General features: G+C 41.8%; 1 protein-coding gene across 1 annotated transcript in view; it reads left to right on the forward strand.

Moving 5' to 3' along the window:
• The window catches only part of SLIT1 (slit guidance ligand 1), a 241,458-nt gene that overhangs the window by 22,202 nt on the left and 192,522 nt on the right, over nucleotides 1-26,734 (forward strand). Inside the window, exon 4 of the mRNA XM_027859881.1 lies at nucleotides 4,646-4,717. Coding sequence (XP_027715682.1) covers nucleotides 4,646-4,717 — 72 coding nt within the window. The remainder of the gene's footprint in view (nucleotides 1-4,645; nucleotides 4,718-26,734) is intronic.

A 26,734-nucleotide genomic window follows, 5' to 3' on the forward strand; every position in this document is an offset into this window, starting at 1 on the left:
TTCAGCAGAGAGGTCTTTGGCATCAGTAGCCTGGAGGCAACACGTGCTTTGCTTCTCTTTAAAGCAGGGGCAGCAATGGGAACATGGAAGCCTATTCAAATTGTTGTTGAGTAGTTCCCTTAACCACCTCTTAAGCAACTGTGGCAGTGGGTAGGGAGGTCTTCCAGGTGGGTCCTATGTGTTATCAAATGACACAATGACTTCAAATGTTGGAGTTGGCCAGTATGATTAGACTTGAGGAGGAGGATGGCTAGAAGAAAACAACCCTCAACAAACATCTTCCAAAACAGCTGAGGGCCCAATCAACCAGAGACCTGATAGGAGAGAGATGGGTTTTGTTTTCAGTCACCTCCTGACATGGTCTGTGGTGGACTGCCAGCGGGTGTACTAGGGACTCTTTTCTATTCCCTTTTCCAACTTTTCTCTTCACTGATCTGACCTAGGAATACTTAAGAGTTATGACTAACCACCTTTTTTAAGAGAAGTAACATGAAAGAGAAATCTGGAGGAAGAAACTATTCAGAGAGAGAGAGAGAGAGAGTGAGAGTGTGTGTGTGTGTGTGTGTGTGTGTGTGTGTGAAGAGAGGAAGAGGAGATAATTTAATTCCTTCTGAATTAGTTGTGTGGCACCAGACAAATCATTTCACATCTCTGGGCCGTAGTTCTCCCATTTGAAAATAAGAATCATCGTCTGATCTCTACTACTAGGGATTGTGTGAGAAAAAAAGCATTGCGGTTGAAGGAAGAAGTGACCAGAAACTGAAATACTTTGTTGTCAGTTACTATATAATGGTTAAGGGGCGTGAAGCTGTCTTTTCCCATTGTTTTGGAGTGTACAAAAATCTTTTTTTTTTCCCTTCCAAAATGACTCTTTTTTTTTTTCCCCTTCGAAGAAAGACCATTGGAACAAACCCTTTTTACTGACAGGCAGGTAGGAAGGGATAGTCATAAACATAACATCTGTGCCTGACTGGACCTTTGTGATCTCTGGGTTAGAGGTTCTGACTTGCCTTGTGTAGCTGATGACAGGTTATTTTCCTGGAGTTGATTACAAGGTGATTACTGCCTTAAGGTCAGCTAGTTGCCAATGGCCATATGATTTTGTAGTTGCTGGAAGGAATTAAGAAAACCATTTTTGAGTTTTCTTAATTGTTCACATATTCTAATACTGTTTTGGAGTTCCATAGCTCAAACTATATGAAAAATTCCTTGAGCCAAACTATGCTTGGCACATAGTAGGAACTAAAGAAATGCTTGTTGAATTGAATCAAGGCCAGGGGCCATGTTTTGCATTTTAGCATACCCTATGGTACCTAACATAGTGTTGAATTTTTAATAGAATTTAATAAACACTTACATGGAATTGAATGGTTCCTTGAATTTCAAAACACCCTTATTTCTGGAGATATCAGGCTCAGTTAGCCTGTGCAGTTTTGTGAATAGGATAGAAGTTCACAGTTAAGAGGAACACGGGAGGGAGTTGTTTTAATTAATGCAGAGTGAAATAAACAAAACCTAGGGAACAAAATATATAACAATTATGACAATGAAAATAAAGAAGACATTAAAATTAAAGTAAGTGCTGAGTAATTATAATGACTAACTTGGTGTCCAACAAAGAGATGTGGAAATACCTCCTTCCTTTTATGAGAGAGGTAGTAGACTACAGGCGAGGAACGTTGCATGTACTGTCAGATATGGTTACTGAGGTGATTGATATTGTGTAATTGTTTTTCTCTATTATAAAAGAGCTTACTTAATAGTGTTGGGCATTATGTCTGGAAGTAGCTATGATATAAAGACATAACGCATCAAGAAAGCTTATTTTTTTTTTAATAAAAAGAACATAAATACCGTATTAGGCCAAGTACAGTATTCGGTTTTCAACAATGATACCAAGAGGCATTTTTTTTTCAGGGGAGGTAGTTGACTTCAATGAAATCAACCTGAAAAAGTTAGGAATGCACCTCATATATTCCCGACTTTCTTTATCATTCTGTTAGAATTATAGAATCACAGAACTTAGAATCTGTCTGGTTCAAGTGAAAGAAGGAGACTTGTTCAAGGTCATACAGATGGGAGACTAGTTTCCACTCATTTCCCAGCTCTTTTTATATCTCTTTAAATCATTAGCCTCTTCTGATTCTTGTGAAAACAAATCCTAGAAGTTTATTGTCCGTGGTATAAAGCGGCGCTTTCTGAAATCCCTTTATTGGCATTTATTTGCCTTTAAACTACATTTAAGGTTCAGTAGATGCCCATAGTTTAAGTATACTGGGGTGTCACAAATAAACCTATATCCCTCCCAATCTATAATCATGATTTTATAGACTTCAGTCATGAACACTCTCATCTTGATTTTTCCAAATAAGAAGGTATTCCTTTTTTGAAGATGTTTCTCAGAGGGCCTCTTTATCGTTTTAGTTATCTCCTTTGGAACAGTTTCAATTCTGTTGGGCTGTTCTTTGCATTATCCTTCTTTTGTAAGTATAATGTGAAGAATTTTTAAAAAAATCTCAGTCTTGGAGAAATGGCCCTTCACTAAAAATCTTGCTGTGATGCATCGTTGTAGGATGGTGGTGATCCAGGATAATCAAAGGCTATGCTGGCAGAATACAAGCTGTGGTAGGCCTTCCCAAGCTGGAAGGATTTTGAGCAGGACCAAGTGATAGACCACATGTCTGTCTTCCGGGGACCTGTCTGTCTAAGTTCAGAGAAGCTCTTTACCTGAAGTTTGGCCACAGGATCATGAGTATTTTTGGCTGTAGAATTCATAAAGATTGTCTGCCAAGGCAAAGCATGGTTATGATGCAGATTAATAGAGGGGATGTCCCTGTACATGAAACCATGCATCCCTTAAGCTGAAATGTGGGCAGATAACAAGTTTTCATGAAATTAATTAATTCAGAAAGGGAAGGAGGAGTCCAAACCTCAAGGTCTAGTCAGAAATTGTTGATAGAATTACAGGATGTTAGAGCTAGAAGGGGACCTTAGAGATAATCTAGCCCCCTTCATTTTATAGATGAGGAAACTGAAGCCCAGAAAAGGAATATGACTTGATCTAGCTTTTATCTCCTCCTACATGAAGCTTTTCTTGATCTTCCTCAGCTGATAGAGCCTTCCCTCCCTCTTAAAACCACCGTTTTTTAAAAAATATATTTTCTATTATATATACCATATATTCATATGTATGTATATGTGTATACCTACATACATACATACATATATCTCTCTATCTATATATATCTCTCACACACATGTTATTTTCTCTCTTAGACTGTAAGTTCCTTAAGGAAAAAGATTGTTTCACTCTTATCTTTGTATCACCAATGCTTATCTGAGTGTCTCATACACAGTAAGTGCTTAATAAATGCTTGCTTGCTTCCTTGCTCGACCCAAGGCCACACACAGCTAGGGAGTGACCGAGCTGGGAGTAGAACCCAGGCCTCGGGACTCCCAGTCTCATATTCTTTCTCTCACAACAGAGTGCTTTTCTCCCTTGGATTATCTTTCCTAGTCAGGTTATATTTATAGAACTCAAGAGTTTCTTCCCATGGGAGAACTGTAACTATATTGGTAATTTTTCCAGATAAATTAAAACTTTATATAAGATGACCCATTTAAAAATGCTATGACAAATGAGTGTCATTTAAATGGACTGCTAAAAGTAGATGTGTATGTTTTTGAACATATGCCTTAAATTCCCTTCCTTCCCTCTTGTTTCTCACTAATTGCCCAAATTTAAGTGAGTCTGTGTAGATTGTCTTTGGCAAGCTTGGTTATCTGAATTGACAGAGTGTTTAGGGTTTACGATTTTGGAGTTTCAGTTAATAATGGAAACTGGCGTTTATATAGCACATATCTATTGTGAGGACTAGTTGGTTAACAATAGGTTGGGAGTTCCAGAAGGCATAAAGGTAGGTTTGGGTAGAGTGGGATAAGGGCATCAGTGATACAGATAGGAAAGAATTTGGAATTATGGCCAGAGAAAGGAACTTAAGGCCAGAAGTGATTCGTGGGGATTCTCCATGGAGCCACAGAGAAGTAGATTGTTACTTCTTCCACAGTAATAATGGTAACATTGGTTTTATCATGAAGTCCCTGAGCAAGAGGTGAAGAAGTATATGTGTTGGAGGTGGGTTGGAGTTGGAGATTGTACCTGATAACAGGGCAGATGTTGAATTCTTGGTCCTGCCTGATGGTCAAGGCAAGGGTCAGTAGAATCCTAAGGTCTGGCTAGTTAATGAGGAATTCCAAATCCACATCCATTATACTATTCTTTCTAAAGTGAGTGTGAGATCAAGAAGATGGTGTGACCAACACTGCTCCCCTTTGGATTCTGATTCTGTTATTCACATTTTTCACGAGTGTCTAGTTGTTTGCCAGAGATAACTAACTTTTTTTTTTTAACTAGACTGATGCCAGTTGAGTGGTTGGTTTTCTTGAGTACCTCATGACAAAATCACTACAGGGCACAAGATGCTAAAATGAAGAAAATCAGCAGTGGAGTCTGTGTGTACATGGACATATACATAAGCCCATTATTAGGAAGAGTTGAGATAACTCTATATTCTTTCTATTGTGGAGCAAATTTCTTCTTTTCCTTTGAAAAACTAAGTTATTTTAACTTTTTCTTTTTCTCCAGACGACTGAACCGGAACCATCTGCACTTGTTACCAGAGCTACTCTTCCAGAATAACCAGGCGCTTTCAAGGCTGTGAGTAACCTTTTTTCCTCCTTAGAACATTCTTCTGTTCTTGTCGTTTTTGGCAGAATAAGTGGGGAGCGTTGGGGAGTCAGTGAAGAATGCATCTTCAGGGGCTCTTCTTAGACTCGCCTGCCATTAGATCGCATCTCACCGGGTCAGAAACGCTCATGGAATCCAAGGTCAAACTCTTTTTATAGGAACAAGAACCCAAATGCTAGCTTGGCCATGATCCTTTCTACTTAGGAGGCATCGTGGTTTTCTATCGTAGTCCTCCTGGCTATGATAGAAGAAATAAGGGAAGCATTACGAGAGTGTGTGGTTGTCCTTAATGATATCCGCTTTAATAGGTTTGACTATTAAACACCAGACACCCTTAACTTCCTTTTATATCCTGTTATGAATCTGGGTCTTCAAGTCAGGAAGATGTGGGTCCAAATTCTGCCTCTGATAGTATCTGTGTGACCCAGGGCAAGTCCCTTAACCTTTCTGTGTCATGAGCAACTCCCTAGGACTTAGAGTTGGGGTCTGATCTGGCAAAAGGAGTTCCCCGGCTTGACAGTATCCCAGATCCTTAGTGTTTTTGCATAGACTGTATCATCTATAGGTTTATCTAAGCCCTTCTTTGACCCATTTATGTTTTAATCCTTTCCCACCAGGCATTCCTACATATGCATTTGTTATGTGTAACACATTGTGTTAGCTCTGGGGAAATATGAGAGAAAATACAAGGGAAATAATACAAATATAAGGGAAGAAATAAGATAGTATTTCTCCCCTTAAGGGAATTAAAATCTAAAAGGGTGCTCACCACAGATTATTGGTTGATTTTTTAATTTGTATTAAAAGAAGAGTAGGAAGTGAAATGAGATCAGATTTGGGAATATTTCATGGAAGATATGGCTGGTAGGATGGATCATAATAATAACAAAAACTAGCATTTGTCTAGCACCTCAAGATTTGCAAAGTGCTTTACAAATATTATGTCACTGAATCCTCCTGAGAGTTAAGTGCTATTATCTCCATTTTACAGATGACGAAACTGAGGTCCAGAGAAGCTAAATGATTTGCCCAGGGTCACACAGCTAATGAGTATTTGAGTCAGGACTTGAACTGAGATCCTCCAGCATCCTCCAGGTCCAGCATCCTATCCACTGTGCCACCTAGCTAGGATGTCAAGAGAAGGAGTTGATGAGGGAGTCATAGGACCTGAATTCAAATCTAAGTCCTGATATTTGCTATCTATGTGACCTTGGGAAGTCAGTTCACCTTTCTGTGCCTCAGTTTCCTCATCTGTAAGATCTAGTCCACAGGGTTGGACTGGATGCTTTTTATGGTCCCTACCCATTCTAGACCTCTGATCCTTAATTTCATCTTATTAGGATCAGCCCATCAGCCTAGCCTGTCAAGATATTCTCCAGTCCCATCATTTGGAGTGCCAACTATCCTTCCACAGCTTTGTGCCACCTGCAGATTTGACAAACAAGCTGTCTCTCCCTTCATCTAAGACACTGATTAAGACGTCAAATAGCACAGGACCAGCAGATTCCTGGAGCTCTCTAAATTGATATCAGTGTTGTCTGCCCCATTAGACTGAGCTACTTGAGAACCGAGACTGGATTTTACCTTGGTTTTTTGTTTTTTTTTTTGGTATACTCAGCACTAAGTTCTGTACCTGGCACATTGTAGGTAATTAATAAATGCTCGTTCACTGATTGACTACATTTGGAGTTTGGCCATAGAGCAGTTCCTGAATAACAACAATAATGAAAACAATAGTTAGCATTTCTATAGTGCTTTAAGGTTTACAGGGTGATGTTCTTCACAGCAGTCCTATATGAGGAGAGTGCAATTATTCTCATTTTAAAAATGATTCCACTAATTGTACAATTGTTTGGCTCACATCTCTCCTTTCATCCACAAGAACCGCATGGAAGACTTTGTTGGATGTTTTACTGAAATCTAGGTAAACTATGACTACAGCATTCTCTTGAGCTCTCTGAATAGTAACCCTGTCAAAAAAGGAAGTGAACTTGGTCAGGCATGACCTCCTGATGAAGCCGTGCTGGCTCACCAGTTCCTTTTCTGGCTGGTTCCAAACCGTCTCTTTTATTAATGTGTCCTACAATGTTTCCAGTAATTGAAGTAGAACTCACCTGCCTATGGTCTGCAGACTTCTCATTTTTGTCTTTAAAAAAAAATTGAGTCAGTATTTGAACTACACATCTGCAGTTCTTCTTCTGCTGTTCCAGATCTTTAAGAGATAATCATGTTTGCTGTGTCTTTTAGTTCCTTGGGATAAGATTTGTAGTCAAATGTATGATATCTACTTCCTTAAGTTTCAACTCTCTTAACCTTTATTTTAAAAAAAAAACTTGTTAGTTAAAATTTTACAGTTAACAAAAATTTCCTTTCCATTCACCTCTGCTATCACTGAAAAAAAAAAGAAATAAAAACAAAACCCTTGTAACAAATATGCAGTATCAAGCAAAGCAAATTCCTCTTGACTGTGTCTAAAAAAAAATCCATGTCTCATTCTCTGTGGGACAGAGAGTTCATCACCTCTTTATGAGGAGGGGTTGGGAGTTGGGGGGGTCAGTGGTGTATTTTACCATCCATTCTCTGGAATCACAGCTGGTTATTGCATTGATCAGAGTTCTTATGGCTTTCAAAGTTATTGGTTCTATCCTTTCCAGTCCGAAGATCACTCTTGAGATATTTGTAAAGTGCTTTGCAAACCTTAAAGCCTTATGTAAATGCTAGCTATTAATATTACTCTCAAAGAACTCAGAAGAATTCACAGCATAAGAATTGAGTAGTTCTACCTTTTGTTATCATCTGTTATCACCATCTAATCGCCCCAAGCAGTAGTTCTATCCTGCTTTGACCCCTTTTTGTCCTCCTTTATCCAATGGAGCAAAGGAAAAAGCTTTTTGTTGTCCTTAATATTCATTACCAGTTTCCACAAACTGAGCCTTGGTGCTCTTGTCACACGGAGGTCTATGACTCTCTTTGTAGTCATCCTCTATTACCTGCCCTTGCCTTGCCTTGCCTTCATCTTTTATGCATGTCTTAAAAGTTTAAGCCAACTGATGAGTACTCTGTCCATCTACACCAGTTTCTTTAGGCAGGTTCCCCCCTTTTCTTCTTCATTGCAGTTGTGTCTGTTTGAGGGTTCAGAATTTCATTTTGGAGAGCTTCCCATTCCTCCTAGGGTAGCTTTATTCATGGAGAATTTTAGGCCATAGGAATCAACCCTTTGAAAACTACTGTGCCAAAATCTATAGTGTAGAATGGATTATTCCTGTCTTTCCTGTCCTTCTCTATCACAAATTCTAAAATAGAGTCATCTTTTTTCCCCATTCTCTTTGGTGTCATATTCTTCTATCTTACAACCTCCTGACACAGGTTAGAATTTCCTTCTTTCTCTTGTGTGTTTTTTTTTCTCCTTTGTAATTCCATCATTCTTTTAAAAGAATAATTTATTTGTTTTGTCTGATAATCTGGAGAATAAAGAGACATTCCTTTGTTCCCCTTACCTTCTCTTCTAGGAGCAAGACAGCCTGCACTTTGAAAATATTTAGCAGTTACTTGGCAATAACAGAAAGACAAACACTGTACGCTCTAGGAAGGATACTGCAAAATTGCCCATGGCCTCCACGAATCCTATAAGTGAGATTCTCAGTCATGTGCCATTCTTCACAGTAGGTCTAGTGGCTATTAGCCACAGCTGCCCTCCTCATTGCCATATCTACCCACTATACTTCAGTCTGTTTCTGCTTCCTAGAACAATGTTGACCGTGAAGGCACTTCACATAGCAATGTAGCCTGATGTAATGGAAAGGGCACTGCGTTTGAAATCAGGGAATATGGGTTTGAAGCATAGCTCTCCCAACTTACTACTTGGTGTGGCCTTTGGTGAGTCATTTAACCACTCTGGGCTTCAGTTTCCTCATCTGTGAAATGAGAAGATTGGACTAGATGGATTTTCTTCCAGCTCGAATCCTGAGATAAACATTCAAAGGCAGATCATGCCATCCCCTTCATCACTATGATTGCCGTATTGTCTTCATTATCAACAACACAAAGATATTTCTTTAATTCCTACTCAATAAATATTATTTATATATAATATATAATTATTTACAATATAATATATATTCAATAAATATTCTAGATTCTGGGGATACCATTGTTTCTATACTTACTGAGATGACATAATAGGAAAGATATGTAAAAGGATAATTGGCAATATAAGGCATCATGTGACAAGTGTCAAATCAGTAGACTAGTCTAAACACGGTTTCTTCAGCACGTAGGGCATGGTTTCCAAACTCATCAACTGATATGGCTCAAGTTTTGCTTCTGCTTGTATGTCCTCTATCTTTGTGTTATTAGATTGAATTTGGATTTTTTTTTTTGGTCTCTCCTATGCCATGCTTCCTCCTGTAAAGCATAAAATGTTTATGTTCATTTGTTTCAGTCGCGTCCAACTCTTCATGACTGCATTTGGGGTTTTCTTGGCAGAGATACTGGAGTGGTTTCTGGCTTATTTTACAGATGAGGAACTGAGGCAAACAGGGTGAAGTGACTTGCCCAGGGTCCCCCAGCTAGTAAACATCTGAGGATGGATGTAAACTCAGGTCTTCCTGACTCCAGGTCCACTGCTCTACCCACTGCACCACCTAGCTGCCTTAGTGAGTTTGAGATTCATGCAATCACTTTACCTGTAAGTTGTGGGTGTTTTCTTGGAAAGGCCAGTAGCCCTATGACGGGGATTTCTATTTGTCCGATATAACTTTTTTCAACCCATTGAATCTGAAGCATGCCAGAATGGTCTGGTTAATGTTCCCTTGGGCATTTATCTGCAAAGGTTTGTTTCCTGGACATTTGTTCTCTCTGCTGAGGACCCCCTTGTTGACTTTTCTCCTGCTTTGAAGTGACTCTAATGCTACTTCATTTCTTCTCTGGTGTGAAAGAGGTGCCTTGGTACCTGAGCAATTTCACTAAATCAGGATGAAAATGGATTTGGGAGGTGGAGGGCAGTCCCAGAAAAATCCGAGTTTGGGGGTCCTGCTTTTAGTATTCTTATGAATAATAATCCTGGATTCTGATTATACTTTATCCATGTGACTCCTTTGTTTTTTGGCTAGCTCTTATAAAGTACGTTGTTTTATCCCTTTATTTTTTAGAAAGGGAAATGGTAACTTATAATTTCTGTAAAGGAAATAGTTTGCCTACCATCATGAAGCAAATTAGAGTGGCAGGTTGGAGGTTAGAGTGGAAGGCTTTCCAAGCCCCAGGGCATTGCTGAGCTCGCTCCTCTGCTCCGCTAGGTCTCACTAGTGTGAGGCATTGACTGGGGGGAGGGAGGGGGAGAGACTCTCCCTTGGGGTCTGAAGCTGCCTTGGAGTACAGCCAGGCTGCTTTTCTTGGTGAGGTTGAAACAAGCTTACATTGCCTATGGAGGTGTATCAGTGTCTAAGGGGTATCACTGTATTTAGCCAGATCCAGCTTGGACTTTAGTGCTTCCCCAAAGCAGTAGGTTTTATACTTATTTTGAGAGGCTGTGTGGCTTGATAGAAAGCGCACCAAATGCTGGTCAGAAGTCCTGAGCTCAGAAGCAAGCCAGCTGTGTCAACATTTGCTAAGTCACTTAGCTTCTCCGAGACTCAGTTTCTATCATCTGTAAAATGGGGATAGTAGTATCTACCTCACAGGGTCTTTGTGAAGGTAGCATTTTGCAAACCTGAAAACATTCTGTACATATAAAATTGTTGTTAGTGTTTTATCCCACCTTTGATTTTATTGCTGTAGGGAACTCTCAGTGAGGACCCTCCCTCTGCCAAAACAGACTGTTGTTATTCTTGAGTTGTTTTTCAGTCGTGTCCAACTCTTTGTGACCCTATTTGGAGTTTTCTTGGCAGAGATACTGGAGTGGCTCACCGTTTCCTTCTCCAGATCATTTTACAGATGAAGAAACTGAGGCAGACGGGGTTAAGTGACTTGCCCAGGGTCATACAGCTAGTAAGTCTGTGAGGAAAGATTTGAACTCAGGAAGAGAAGTCTTCTTGACTCCAGGCCTGGTGCTCTCGGCACTGCGGCACCACTTTGGGTGGACCTATTTTGGTGAATTAATGGCAGAACATGATGGCGTCGCACAGAATAGGAACGGGTGGGTGGGTTATGAGCCTCATTGTTGGAGGGCACATTAATGTCAATAAGATCACAGAACCATAGGAGTGAGTATTTGATTGTGGATCAATGAACGTAACATTTCTTCATGGGTGTGGCCCGCCCACAAGATCAGATTACAGTTAAAGGTCAGAAAACATGTCAGGAAGCATTGGATTTTCCCAGAGAATATGGAGGCATTTGTCTGGTGGTCTGTATGGCATTTGTCTGGTGGTCTACATTATAAAAGTATTCTTCTAAGGAGGGGTGGAGGGTGGGGTGGGGTGAGTAGTTGTAGGGGAGAAGGGTACTTGTCTCTGTGGAAATTCTGTTTAGTGGTTTGACTATAATATTCCCAGCTTTTCTTTTGTGGAAGTAGTTCATTCATTCTTGATTCCAAGGAGGTTACCAGGGGTATGACTATTGTTTGTCCTTAGTTCTTGAAGAGGACCATGACATCAGGAATGTGATGTCATGACTTGCGAGTGAATTATATTTAAGTGAGGGAGGGCTGTGCAAAGTCACCAGCCTCACTCTCTCCTCCGGAATCATCTGGGTGCAGTGGCTAGATATGGATCAGGATGACTGGAGATGGCCCCGATGCAGTGGGAGGCCTTGGCCTTTTTAAGCTGAGGTCCTTCCCACGTTGCAAATTGTCTGAGGCAACACCCATTCAGTAATTAAGGCTAGGTAAAATTGAGGCAAAAGAATGACCTCTCTTACCTAGTCAAAAAAAAAAATTAAAATCAATCTGGGAGGGGAAGACCTTCAGGGTTTCTGGTCAAAACAGAAATAATTGCTATTTACACTCCCTCTGAGCCATCAGAATCCAAACAATGAGCAAGTGAGGCTTGGGCTGGGACCTATTGTTGTCCAATCAATGAGAGCCAGAGAGATTCAGGTTTAAGGCATGGTCCATAAAAAGAAATTTAGTCTGTAAACCCCAGGATATCTTGCTAGGTTTTAGTGATCAAAATTTATATTCCTTTGGGCAGAACACCCACAGGTAGGGTATGATTCCCAATGTGGACAGAGGGAGTGGAGGGAGGGAGAGCAGGGACTGTAAATGTTTAACAAAGGGAGGTATGTATGTGTACATACTTTTAAGTTTAAATTGCATTATTCACACTTTGTTAAGTCTAGACTTAATCAACAAAACAGGAAACTAAGCCTTGATTTGTAGTGATTTTGGATTTCTGAGGTGTAAAAACACAAACCGAAAATTTAACAATGCTGTCTCAAATGGTTAGAGCTGGCTCCAGCACACCCCTGGAAGTGATCTTGGAATTTCTGCATGGAACAGTATTCTCATCACCAGAGGGAAATGGAGCATCTAGTGTGTTTCTGTTGAGTGTATGAGGTGAACTGATGTGAAAAACTTACTTCGCCAAAGTAGGAGGGATTTGTATAGAATTCCATCCACCTTGGACATCTTGGAGTGTCTTGCCATCTCTCTTGCCTTTTTGCTGCTCCACTCCCCACCTAGAACAACTCTTTCTGGACCAGAAACCACGTTCTGTCCCTATGGGAGTTAATCCTCTCAGTTTGGACCTCCATTCTGGGGCTAAGCTTGATTGACCAGTGAATGAGTGAGTATAAATTGACTTTAAGAACTATATCTAAGGTGACCCTAGACCACACCTCACATCCATCCACCCTGGACACCTTAGGATATCTTGTCATCTTCTTTGCTGTCATAAAGTACCACCATTCCCTCCATTCCCCTCCCACCCCCGGTTCCCTCTTGCCTTGAGAACAATAATCAAATCAAATCAATAGTAACTACCATTGCTTCTGGAAAGGGCATGACAGCTCTGATACCCTATAGTTCCCCTCACAATTCCTGCTACTTTCTAAACAAAATCTTACTTTTCTGGTCATCACTCCCTTGGATATTTTGACTTTCCCTACTAGACTGTAAGGTCCTTAAGAAGAGAGATTGTCTCACTTTTTTTTTAATCTCCAGCATTCTAGAAAAATACCTGGCACATAGTAGATACTGAATAAATTTCCTTCCTTTTTCTTTTCCTCCTTCCTTCTTTCCATCCTCCCTCTTTCCCTTCCTTCTTTCCTCCCCCCTTCTTTCCTTCCTCCTGCTTTCCTCCCTTCTTCCTTCCCTCCCTCCCTTCCTTGAAGGGAAACCTATCCCTCATATTTTTCTAGCTGCCTGAATTTCTCATGGCAGGTCAGTACCTCAATTCTCTTCTTCTTGTTCTTGCTCCAACTCTTTCTTTTCTTTTCCTCCTCCTCCTCCTCCTCCTCCTCCTCCTCCTTCTTCTTCCTCTCCTTCTTCTTCGGCACATTCATAGAATGACCATCGAGCCTTGGCTTTGAAAGCAAGATCTGAGGGAGAGAATAGAGAACCCTTTTCTGTTTGACATCTAGTGCAGAATCTTTTTCTTCAGCAGGAAGATGAGGACGTGTGGGAGGTGGAGTCATCATCCCCATGACAGGTTGCCTGGATCCAGAGGATATTGGCCCCATATAATTGTACATTCTATTCTTGTGCTGTGACTGTGTGTTAGGTCTGCCAATATGTTTAGATCATTTTTATTTATTTGGATAGGAGTTAAGGTTAGGGTTAGATGGACAAGTTGGAAGTCTTTAAACTGTAGAGAACTTAATTGAAACCTAACCCTCATTTATCTGCCAGGAAGTAGGGAGGGGCAAGGAGAAGAAATATTCTCCCTTCCTTTTCCATATTTCTTGCTCTTTTTCTTCTTCTTCATAATCACATTTCCCTCCCCACCCAGAAGATCACAGGTAGCAGACTTCTTCTCTGGAGGCTGAATTCCTTTTTCAGCATAAAACCAATGTGTGTCCTGACCAGATGGACCTTTTGTCTCTGCCAGGGCCTGAAAGGGATGAGGGGCTAGTGATTAAAGAGTCGGGGGTGGGGGGGCGACCCAGGGCATTTGTTTCCCCTTATTTATATCTCTACACGGCAAGGAGTAGCATAACTCATTAACTAGGCCCTGGTGGTTAAAATGGTGCTGATCGGATATTTTGCAGCAGCACTGTTGAAGAATGCCTGACCCTATCGACCTTGTCTCAAGCTCTGTTTAATTAAACTGTCAGGACTGGACAGAGGAACAAAGGTTTTTTTTCCCACCCCCTTCATTCCTTTTTCCCAGCCCCCAACATAGGCAGGAGGACATTGTCTTTGGTGAAAAGAAGAGCTGTTAAAAAGAGATCTTTCTTCTCTTCAGTGAAAATCACCAGTGGCAGGCAGGAAGGTGATGTCCACCATCGTGGCACCAGGATACCACAGAGCTAACCCAGCCACACACAGGCCTTCTGTTTAGGCAGCCAACCATTGATAGCAGATGGATCCTCTCACATTTTCGAAGTCCTTTAGTAGGAGAAGACTGGGAATGAGTTAGCTCCATTGGGACTTTGACCTTGTCCATTTATGCAGCTTTGAGGAATGATCCTTGGTCCAGGAAAGCACACATGGAAAAACTGCTGACCTTGGAGGTGGGGGTAGGGAGATGGTACTCCAGAAAAACCCAGGATTACCATCCTCCCTTCTCCAGGTGCTTCCCTCATAAGGGAGCTATTTCCCATGCTTGTTGATTAAAAGCCTCTCGCTAAACAAAACAAACAAACAAGCGTTGCCATCTTTACTTTTCCTTTTGCTCCCCAACATAAATAATGAGGTGTTCCCCTCTAAGAGCATGTATCAGGAAGATAGGCACTGTCTTATTTCCTAGACTTTCTCCTCAAAAGAGAGGCATCAAAAGTAGACTGGAATAAGAAAAAGGTTAGTTTGCTATAGGGTAATGATTTATGAGGGCATAAACTCCAGAAAGGTATAGAGGGGAGTTAGTGAATTTTTGTTCAGCTCACCCTACCTGTCCTAGATTTCTTTCTGGTCATTGCCTAAAACCCTGTTACCCTTCTTTATAAATATAAAACTTCTTATAGTTACATGAGACTTCTGTCCTCTCTTCTAAGCACCACCTTTGCTTCTATCCCCTGAATTTCAGTCACAGGATCCTGTATTTAGAGCTTCAAGGGACCTTATAAGTCATCTAGTCAAACCCTTTCATTTTACAGATGAGGAAACCGAGGGCCAGAGAGGTTAAATTACCTGTCCAAAGTTCCACAGGTAATAAGTGACTAACTTGGGGGATTTAAACTCAGGTCCTGAGACTCCAAGTCCAGTACTCTTTCCACCATATCCTATTATTCATCCCTTTGCCAGTGAGCTCAAAGTCACACTTTGATGATGACATGAATTAGGTCTTTAGCATTTAAGATATTTCCTGGTAGCGATATATGTGAAAAGCTGGTTATTCCCTGTTCCCTTGTTCATTCCCCATTGCCCTCTTCAGCACTTGGTGAAATTGACTCTCTGGTCCACTCCCACCAGTTTTAATCATTAAATATTCCCCTGGACTGATGCTTCCCCTCCTGTACCAGTGGGGATAATAGCTGATGTAAAGGATGAAGTCAGCAGTATGGGGTCAAGGCTGCTGGCTAATCTTACTACCAGAAGCATTTACAGAAGATTGGGGCTGTTCTTGACAGTTCAGAGGCAGGGACATGAATTCCCCTTAATGCTGTTCAATTGGATCATTTGTGTATTATGCCCTGAGGCTTTTGATTGCTGTCCTTCTTCAGGCAAAACTCCAATTAGCTTTTGTGGGGGCCTAATCTTTATCACGATTTTAGAGCTAGGTTTTTGTGTAAGAACAGTGCTAACCAAAAAAAAAAAGAAAGAAAGAAAGAAAAGAAAAAGAAAAAGCCGAAGAGAAGACTGTTAATCACATAGCAGCCATGCAGAGAACAATTTGGGAATTATGATTTAGCAATTATGTAGCACTCTGCATTCTCAAAGTGCTTTACAATCATTAAATCTGAGCCTGCCGTCAAGCCCATAGTAAAGAACGAGAATGTCACACTGGGATAGACACGGGAGGTCTGTGCTGAGAAGACAGACTGGTAGCTAATGATGCCTCGGTACTGGCCATGCCTGGAGTCTTAGCATGCAAAACTGGACCTGGAAGCATAAGCACAGCGAGGATTAATGGTCAGAGTGCCGGACTGTGAGCCAGAAATTTTGATTTCCTATCCTCACTTGGCCACTGATTGGGTTTGTAACCTATAGAACTTGATAAATGTGGATAGTAGAATAAAGGGGGCCCATGAAAAGGAGCAGCAGGAGGGAGTCAGTCAATATCCAAACGCAGACTCGCGAGTGCGTGGGTGCGTGGGTGTGTGGGGGGGGTGGGGGAGTGTGCTATTTTAGTCTCTGTAGGGGGACACAAAATAATTAGCGCATGAAGGTCCTGATCCAATGGAGGGGGGTGGGGAATAGAGGAAATACACAAGAAAAAGCTGAAGGCCGGTTGTGTAATAACGGTGTTCACATTCATATGGTGCTTTTCAGCGTGAGGATCAGATGAGATAATGTATGTTAACTCTCTGCTTGGGAACTATAAGCCACCTCATAAACGTTCCTTGTTATTGTTCACAAAGTGTTTTCCTCTCAACCCCGCTGTGGGGTGGGGAGACAGTGCACGTAGCCCCACTCTCATTTTTCAGATGAAGGAGCTGATGCTTGCAGCGGTCGCGGCAGAGGGGACTTATCTCTTGGGTAGAGTTTGGACGAGGGTGCCTCTCGGGCCCCTTCCGCTTCTGAGATTCTGTGATTCTAAGGGACTTGCCCGTGCTCACATACCTAATCAGCGTCTGAATTAGAACCCATGGGCTTCTGACTCCAAGGGCTGCTCGTGTTTAGTGTAATGCCACGTCTTCACAAATGTACAGACCACCAAGTGAGAATCAGTGCCGAGCGAACTGAAAGTGCTGCCAGTGTCTAGATGGTCAGGTATAAAACTTGGTGCAACCCTATACAGCAAAAACTTCCTTTTGCAAAAATGACTTGTGTTGAAAACCCACCTGCTTCCCTATCTCCCTCCCATCCCCCCAAGTGAAATAATCAGATAATCAAAATACAATAGAATCATCAGAGTATAATTAGCTACATTTTAAAAAAAATACAATACTCAGAAATGGGAAGGGGAGCTTTCTTCCTCATTAAATCATCATGTATACACTTCTCTCTTTATATATGGTGTCTCTACCCCACAGAGTAGAATATTAGCTCCTCAAAGGCAGACTCACTGTTTTTTGTTGTCTTTGTATCTTCACAGTCTACACCAGTGCCTTGCCCATAGTTGTTATTCAGTTGTTGCAGTCGTGTCCGACTCTTGGTGAACCCATTTGGGGTTTTCTTGGCAAAGATACTGGAGTGGCTTGCCATTTCCTTCCCTAGTTCATTTTACAGGTGAGGAAACTGAGACAAACAGGGTGAAGTGACTTGCCCAGGGTCACACAGCTAGTAAGTTTCTGAAACCACATTTGAACTCAGGTCTTCCTGATTCCAGGCTCAGTGCTCTGGCCACTGCATCACCTAGCTACCCATTTTATTAGAACCTGTGCCCCAACAAAATGAATAATGAACCTAGACTTGTATAATAAATAACATTTAAAACAAAACTTCTGATACCCTGCATGGTCTCCAAGGAGAGTTGGCAAGTAGAGGCAGAATAGTCAGGGAGCCTTTTGTTTGGGAGCTTAGATGGATTCCATTCATCACAGCTTGATCCCTTCTTTCTTGAAAGACACAGCAAGAATTCTACCCCAAGTAGAATATAAGCTCCTTGAGGGCAGAGCCTAGCACCTAGCATAGTATCTTACATATAGTTGTACTTAGGAGAATCAATATGGTGCACATGGAACTTGGGGAACTGAATGGATGAGTTGACTGCCTGTTATGTCACATTATGGAGGGCTAACTAAGCAACTGTAATTTATCTTGTCTGTACTTCATTGCCTAAGTGAAAATTTCTGGGAAGGAGGGAAGAATTTCTTGGGGGAGTACAGAGTTGACATGAGAGCCAACTAGGCAAATGTGCTCTGAGGGCAGGACTTTTTTTATGAGACAAAGAGTCCCAACCACAGCTGACAGTGTTGCCAGATGGTATTTTATTGGGAACTGGCAACTTTTTCTTCTGTAGAATATTTTATGTGAAAACCATCCTGCTGATACGTTAACTAAATCATTATTTGCTTTCATCAGTTTTAAACATCACATATTCTGAGAATCTTTGGAAAACAGCAACTTTTGACCATATCAACTGATGCTTTCAATGAAAGGCTGCAAAGCCATTTTAGGGTAATTTTCAACAAATTTCTTTCCAGAAGTTCTACTTTGAATAAATAAAATGAAGAGTAAATGTGATCTGATCATCCCATGAAATATGTATTAGCGTTGTAAGATTTGACTGGCCAAAAGTGAAAATTATGTTCCGTAGGAGGTGTACATAAAGTTTGATTATCAGGGTTTGTAATTCATGACTAAATACCCTAAAGTATTTTCCTTTCATATATCTTCTGTTATCATGTGACTCCTTGCTGTAATTGTTTATGTTTGAACCATTTTCTCTAAAATAGATATTAATAAGTGGCCAGAGCCTTTCCTCTAGTGTTCTTCATGTCTGCAGTGTACAGCAATATCTCTTTGACAACAGACATTTGTTTTCCACTGATATATCTTAGTATTACTGATGTTTATACTCTAGGAAATAGATTCAGAGGATAATCTATGTGCTCAGTGCTGGGTTTAGACATTGGTAACTACCTCATCTAATGCTTTCCTGAATATGCTTGCCATGATGTTAATGAAAGCATTTAAAATCTCTTTTGGCAAATAAATGAGCCCTTGGACTAAATGATGAGGGTGACGTATGGTAATAATAATAGCTAGCATTTATGTTTTAAGGTTTGTAAAGCTCTTTCAACTCATTCAGTCTTCACAACAACGCTGTGTGGTGGGTGCTTTTATTATCCCTATTTTACAGATGAGGAAACTGAGGCATAGAAAGATTAGGTGACTTTCCTTGGTTCACGTAGCTAAGCATCCAGGCAGGATTTGAACTCAAGTCTTCTGGATTCTACATCCTGGATTTTCTCTATGTAGCTGCCCATGGTTGGGAGAGGCAAGGGGACTGTTAATATTGGCTTTACTTGTGGAGAAGGTAATGTTGTAAAGAAGATCCTTAAAGGATTAGGACCATTCACATGCTGTGATTTTGAACCAAGAACTGAATCTCTTTAGCTTTTGTTAGATACGTTTAAAGGTCTGTAGATGGGGTTTGTTGATTGGGGTGTGAATATGGAGAGCTAAAAAAATTGACTACTCGCTCATAGGTGTGGATGTGTGTGTGTGTGTGTCCACGAGTGTCTGTGAGTTTAAATCTAGAGACCATTGGGAAAGCCAAATTGTTCACCTGACCCTTGAGACACAGCTCCCAGGGAGAGAAGACCTTCAGCATTTTAGAGTGAGATTTTTGGATTTTTCTGATTGTTATTTGGGTCTATGGCATTTGTCATTCTTGCCAACTTGACCCTTAGGAGGTTAGTTAGGTTCTTTTAGGTGCTTTGTCTGCAATGAACATATGTGCTCACCAGGTAACTGGTGGTCCCTTGGTTATGGCCTTGTAATCAGAACAGCCAAACTTCCCATAGATGTGGCTAACAGAGGAATTATCGTACTAAGTCATCAATTTTCATTAAAAAAAAATCAAATAAAGCACAAATATTGGTACACTCTTTTTTTTTTTTGGCTAGGCAGTGGAGTTAAGTGACTTGCCCAGGGTTACACAGCTAGTAAGTGTTATGTGTCTGAGGCCAGATTTGAACTCAGGTCCTCCTGATTCCAGGGCTGGTGCTCTATCCACTGCACCACCCAGCTGCCCCTTGTACATACTCTCTTAAAAGACATACAGCTGGAGCAAGAACTATGGAAATAAACGCCTAAGTAGAATTTGGTACCCTTCTTACTAATTTACTGTTAATAATCATCATTTAATCTAATGTTGGTTTTCTTATTAGCTTTGAGTAGAACTAACTTACACTGAATATCTAAAAAATCTGAATATCAAAAATAAAAATATACTGAACATAAAAAATTCCTTCTAGGGGTGAAGAATGTATAATTTTAATGATATAGAGGCAGCTTGGCAAAAAATCATTTTCAGGGAGTTGAAGCACCTAAATCAGGGGTTGGCCATATCATTCCATCTAGCTCCTCAGTTTTCACTTAGATTACTTGATTTATCAAAATAATTTTCAGTATCATGTTCGGCTCAGCCATAGTAGGAAAACTCTAAGCTACAGTTAAGCCCTAAATAATTCTGTTATTCTGTTAGTCCCAGCTGGTAGTTTCCTCCCTAGACTCAGGCTGTCCTGCCTCTAAAGCAGCAGAGAGCCTTGGTTTTTGTTGTGTTCTAGACCTTTCCAGCATCTCTGATCAGCTCACAGAGCCATGGGGAGTCCTCCCTTTTTCTTTACAGTAGAAATAGAGATGAATTTCAGTCCCATAGCAGCTCTCTTTTGACAGCAGTCTGGAGGCACATGACTCCCTTTCCTAAGCAGAACAAGCATCCTTAACTGCTAGACTAACTCATTCCAAGCTTCCCCTCCCATCGGGGATCACCAGCTGCCAGGTGTTGCTTGATGAATTTAAATACAATGATTAAATTTATTCACTAGCCGCTTCTTATAGCTACAATGAACTAACTTGATTCAGAGTCAAACTGTTTCAGCTGCAGAGCTTATAGTTACAGCCCCACCCTCATCCCCCTAAGCAACAAAAACTCTCCACCCCCCAAATTTATACCAGAAAATAGATTTTTGGATGGTGGAGGATGCAGGGGGATGGTAATGAGCAGATAGGGTCATATGAATGAGAGAATTTGTCTCATGATTTCAAAGATCTGTGATTTCACCCATCTACCCATGCACATTGTGACCTTCTCATGCCTTAACAGATAGATTAAGAAGTTGCTGCAGCCAAAAAGAAAGCATCATTTGACGGCCAGACTTCTGTTGATAAGCCTCCCTGAACTTAGCTAGGCTGGTTTTTCGGTGACAGATGGACAGGTCATGTCTAGGCCTCTGTTCAAAGGCCTCTATTTCCAGACTGATATGACCTTCCAGAGCTCAGTGCTCTCTTGACTTAGCTGAATGAATGAATGAATGAATGAATGAATGAATGAATGAAAGAAAAAACGTTTATGAAGTGCTTACTATGTGCTAAACACCATGCTAAGTGTTGGAGATAGTTACAGAAGTAAGGGAGCTCACATTCTAAAGGGGGAGATAACATATCTAGCTATAGTCTACTGATCAGAGTACGTTCAGGCTAGGGAATAACTCTTGCACTTCCAGCCTGGGTGAGATAGTGAGACCCAATTATTTAAAAAAGAATCCAATAAATGGTGGCAAATTAAAGTTTAAGGGACTGTAGCTGTCTGCATCTCCTTCCATTAGTTCCTGGCCATGGGCAGTGTGGAATAGTGGAAAGCACCCTGACGTTGGCATTAGGAAACCTGAGTTCAGATTCTAGCTGTGACACTTCCTAGCTATTGTACTAGGAGTAAGTTACAGTTTCCACATCTCCAATAGCTGCTCTGCCTATCTCACAGGGTTGTGAGGAATGTGCTTTGTAAACTTTTAAACACTACATAAATATGATAAGTTAGCGGTTTCCTCAAGGGATCAAGACTAATAGAATTTAGTCCAGTATCAATCAATATAGGCTTTAACCCACCCAAATGCCCTGGGAACACAGCTTGGACGGCAAAGTCAACAAGCATTTTTAAAAAAAGAAAGAGATGAGGAGGGAGAGAATAGCAGAATTAAGGGAAAGTCAGTGAAGATGACCCAGTTCAGGAATGTCTTGTGTGAGGAACAGCAAGGAGTTCAGTGTCACTGAATCACAGAGTAGATGGAGGGGGTAGGATAGAAGAAGACCAGGAAGGTTATGAAGGGTTTTGAATGCCAAACAGTGTTTTCTATTAGATCCTGGAGTTAGAGAGACAATAGAGTTTATTGAGTGGAAGGTACATTGTGACAGTCAGCCCTGTACTTTAGGAAGACCTGTTTGACAGCTGAGTGGAAGAGACACTGGCATGGGAAGAAACTTGAGGCAGGCAGGCCCTCCAGCAGCAGGCTGTTATAGTAGTCCAGGCATGAGATGATGAGGACCTGAACTCGTCTGAGGTCCCTGTGAGACAAGGAAAGAGGGGTGAATCGGAGAGGTGTTAGGAAGGTGAAATCCACAGGACTTGGCAAGTCCTGTGAGGAGGTGTGAGGAGAGAGATTAGATAGAGATAGAGAGATAGACAGACAGAGAGAGACAGAGAGGGAGGGAGAGAGAGAGAGAGACAGAGAGACAGGCAGACAGACAGACAGAGAGAGAGGTCAGGGATGAAACTTGGTTTGTGCCTTGGTGATGGAAAGATGGTGTTATCCTTGATAGTAGTAGGGGAGTTAGGAAGACAACCTCATTATAGAGCAGAGCAAGGTAGACCAGCCTCCACTTACCTAGGATAGTGACCAGCCTTTCTTTAAGGTCTCACCTATCCCTGGTTTAACCATTTCTGACTGTCAGGAACCCAAACAAGAGGAATAGGTAGCCAGGGAAGGCTGTATGTGTCCCCTGACGATGTTCTATGTTTTGGCTACTTAGGGAGTGGGAACTAAGTGGGAGGCAGGAAGGGCCTAGAACAGGGGTGGGGAACCTATGGCCTCGAGGACCACATGTGGCCTTCTAGGTCCTCAGGTGCATCCCTTTGTCTGAGTCCAAGTTTTACACAACGAATCCTTTTGTTAAGGGGATTTGTTCTGTGAAGTTTGGATTAGGTCAAAGGGCCGAACTTGAGGACCTAGAGGGCCCTATGTGGCCTCAAGGCCGAGGGTTCCCCATCCCTGGCTTCGAAGATGTTTCCCGGGGCGTCTTGTTGGTTGATTTGTTATTGTCACTTTAGGATAAAAGTATATGTCATTCTAAAGGGGACTGCTACTGTTCTCTCAGCCTGGGGCTAATCCCCCTACAACTGACAGCAGCACAGGTGGGAAAAGCGGTCTTCAGGGGCAAAGGTGCTATTATGGCCTGAGACAGTGAAGTCACACAGTGAAGTCAGTGAGATGACTGTTCCATGACTCGTTTAGGAGGAGATATGATTTCAGGTATGCCAGGAAAATTCTTTTCCCTTCTGACCAGCCTCTTCCCCTTCAATCTCTCCTATCTAAAATTCCTCCATTAGTCTCAACTCAGTGATTTATGGTTTGTTTTCCTCTTCAAATGTAAGCATGTGTAGAAGGGCTACACATTAGCCTTACCAGTAAATTTTGCTTCAGGGTGAATAACTTTATCAGACCCTTTCCATAGAGTAAGTTTTCATAGGGGGCGGGTTGAAAGAGCGTGCAAATAGTGGAAATAAGTAGAAAGTGAGACAGAAGAGAAGGCTACAGAAAGAGACCAGTAGAAAATGAAATTTACCTGAATTGGATATGATGGTGCAGCTAGGTGGGTTTGTAAGTAGTTGAATGACTCTACCTAAAGAATGTTGGCTAATGGATTGGTTTAAACTTGGAAAGGAGCCTCTGGCAGACTGCCTCTGGTAGGCTCTGGCATTGGCCTTGTCTTGGTCAACATTTTTATCAAAGGCTTAGTTTAAGACGTGCTTGCCAGATTTGCAGATTATACAAAACTGGGAGGGGCAGAGTTAAGATTCAGGAATAATTTGACTGACTTGAATAGAAACCGATAAGATTACATTTAATAAGGAGAAAAGTAAGTCCTGCATTTAGGTCCAGAAAAAAAGCAGCTATGCAAATCCCATTAGATTAATAGTGTTTATGTGAAAGAGACCTGGGAGTTGTAGATGAGTCTAAGCTCAATATGAACCAGTGTTGTGCTGCTGCTAACAAAGCTAATTCAATAATGGTCCCATTATACTCAGCCCTGATCAAACTACAGATAGAATAAATACTGTGTTAAGTTTGGGGCAATTTGTTTTAAGAGGGATATTGACAATCTAAAGTATGTCGGGGGCTAGTGAAGGCCCTAGAAACCAGCTCATGTAAGGAATAATAGCCTGGAGAAGAAGAGACAGGATTTTTTATTCACTCGTTCAGTTGTGTCTGACTATTTGTGACCCCAAGGACCATAGCACACTAGGCCCTTTTATCTTCCATTATTTCCCCGAAGTCTGTCCAAGCTCATGTTCCTTGCTTCCATGACACTATCTATCCATCTCATTCTCTGCCTCTCCCTTCTCCTTTTGCCTTCAATTTTTCCCAACATCAGGCTCTTTTCCAGCGAATTCTGTCTTCTCACTATATGGCCAAAGTATTCCAATGATTTCAAATATGTAGAAAAAGGAATAGAGTAGAACAGGACTAGGAGGGATGGGTGGGAAGGAGGCATAGTGAAAAACTTTATAACAATTATAACTGTTTAATAATAATGATAATGATAATGACAATAGCCAGCGTTTATATAGTGCTTTAAGTTTGGCAGAGCACTTTATATACATTATCTCGTTTGATCCTTACAGCAGTTCTGAGAGGTGGGCACTGTTATTATCTCTGTTTTACAGATGAGAATATTGAGGCTCAGAGTACTTAGTGACTTGCCCAGGGTCACTGTAGCCAGTAAGTGTCTGAGGCAGGATTTGAATTCACCTCTTCCTGACTTCAGGTCCGATCCTATCCCCTGGGCCAGCTAGCTGCCTCAGTAGTGGCTGAACTTTTTTTAAAAAGTGATTTTAAATTCAGTCAAATTCTACCACATCAAGATTATTTAGACAAGCCTTTGGTGTTCCTTTCCCCTCTTGGAGGTCATGGTTATTGTAGTGTAACAGAAATCACACTGGGCTGGACCCAGAAGTTTTGTTCTTTGAGCAAAGTTCTCAAGATGAGTTTGGTTCTTGATGCTCTTAAAGGAGGGCCACCATGATCTGTAGCCTCTTCCCAGAAGCGACCTGATTCTTCTTTGCGGTCACTTGTGTCTGCAGGGTTCGGACCTCCTTGCTCCCTAACAAAGACCTTTCTGTCAGTAGAACTTCAAGGCTAAACACGGAGGGAGTAAGAGAAGGAAGGTATTCACTGAATACCAATAAGGAGGAAAAGTTTGTTTACTGAGGGTGAGGGGGCTCTAAGGCCTCCCAGGGGCCCCACTTGTGCTGTGCAAACAGAGATGAGAATTCCCTTTGGTTGATTTGTTTTCCTAAAAGCCCTGGGGCGTGGAGAGGGGAGGGGGATGCTGGAGAGGGGGAGGAAACATTTCACAAATGAGAATTTCAATTTTACTTTTGGAGGTCAGTTCCAAGCCCCTAGATGGGGAGGGGTTGGCCCTGTGGAGACTAGGGCCTCTGCGGTATAACAAAGAGCCAGTGTGGCCCCTTGACAGCTTGAGGAAAACCCATGGAAACTAACGAGGTAGTAATAAGCAGGGAAGTTACCTAGGAAAACACAGTCTAAGGGAAGCTGGCAGATAAATTATCCTGATGTGACACCTCCTCCCCCCCGGTCCCCCTTTGGCAAGGAGACAACGCTCTCACTCTTGTTCTCTTACCCACCAATGGAGACTTCGTGGCCAAACGACGAGAAATTCTCTGGCTTCCAGAGATGTGGTCAGGATCAGGAGTCGCTAAAGGGAAGAGCCACTTTGGCCATTTAGAACCCAGCAGGATTTGGGGGGAAGGAGGGGGGAAGAGGAGAGAGAGAGGGAAGCCCCTGGATAAGTCAAAGCCTTGGGCTGAGTGCCAGAAACAAATGCAAAAAGTTTGAAATCGGTGAAAACCACTCTGGTCCCGCTTATGCTGGCAGCTTGCCCAGACCCTAAGTGGGGAGGGAGGGCCCTTCCTTCTCCCCATCGTCAGAGAACTCAGCCCTGCCCAAGTGTCTTCTGACTTCACCGAGATGTTCAGAGGATGGCAGGGAAGGAATTCAGAGCGTCTTCTGCCCAGCGTTTATGAAATAGGAGAGGGACACGTTCCCTTTGTGCACGTGGACATAGATAGACATTCTCTTCATGTTCCTCGCTCGCTGAACTGCCAAAGGGACCGATCTTTTCCCTAGTCTGTGGCCGGTGGAACTCTACGTGTTATTTCTAAAAGTTAGCTTCTCGGCCCTAGTTTTTTCCTCTCTAAAGCAAGAGGTTGGAATAGAAGACTTCCCAAGGTTCCTCCCAGCCCTAAATTGATCATTCTGTGATCCTTCCGGAGTTTTAGGCAGGTGTGTTCACTGTCCCAGATGCACACATGTGGGACAGTCACCTTAGCATTTCCCAAGAGCTATCTTGGAAGAAACCGTAGAACAGCTTCCTCTGGTAGAGTATTTTGTCTTTTTTCCCTGCCGTGGCACGTAGAGAATAGAATCCCAGACAGACCGTCACGTTTTTCTCTCAAGCTTCTCACTCTCTGTCTGTCCTTCCCAGACCATTCATCTGAGTTTAGATGTGAAGTAGACTTTAGCGATCACTGCTGAGGCACTGAACTTGGAGCCAGGAGGACTGAGTTCCAGCCTCGTCTCGGCTTCTGGGTGTTGTCTAGTTAAGTGACTAGTTAACTAATCAAATGACTCGACCAAGTGACTTCTTTGGGCCTCAGTGACCTCATCTGCAAAATGGAAGGGGAGAGTTGGACTTGAAAGCCTCTCAGGTCCCTTTTTCTAGTTCTAGATGCATCATCCATTGGTCCCTCTCGTTTTACAGATAGGGAAACTGAGGTTCAGAGAGAGGAAGTGACTTCCAATGAATTCTGCCCTTTGCTCTAATAAAAGACCACCTCCCCTCTTTTTTTTTTTTTCTTCTTCTCATCATGTGCACTGTCTCTGCCGAGGGAGCCACTTCTTTTTGTTCTGCTTGGGCTATGTTCTAGCCTTTAAGAAAGAAGAGAGTGTCTCTGCTGTTAGGAGATTCTTCTGAAGTATAATCAAAACGGACGTCGTGTCTTCGTGAGGATAAGTCTAATGGCAGCCTTTTTAAAGCCT

This window comes from Vombatus ursinus, unplaced genomic scaffold, assembly GCF_900497805.2.
Source record: "Vombatus ursinus unplaced genomic scaffold, bare-nosed wombat genome assembly UNPS02000749.1, whole genome shotgun sequence".
Taxonomy (NCBI): domain Eukaryota; kingdom Metazoa; phylum Chordata; class Mammalia; order Diprotodontia; family Vombatidae; genus Vombatus; species Vombatus ursinus.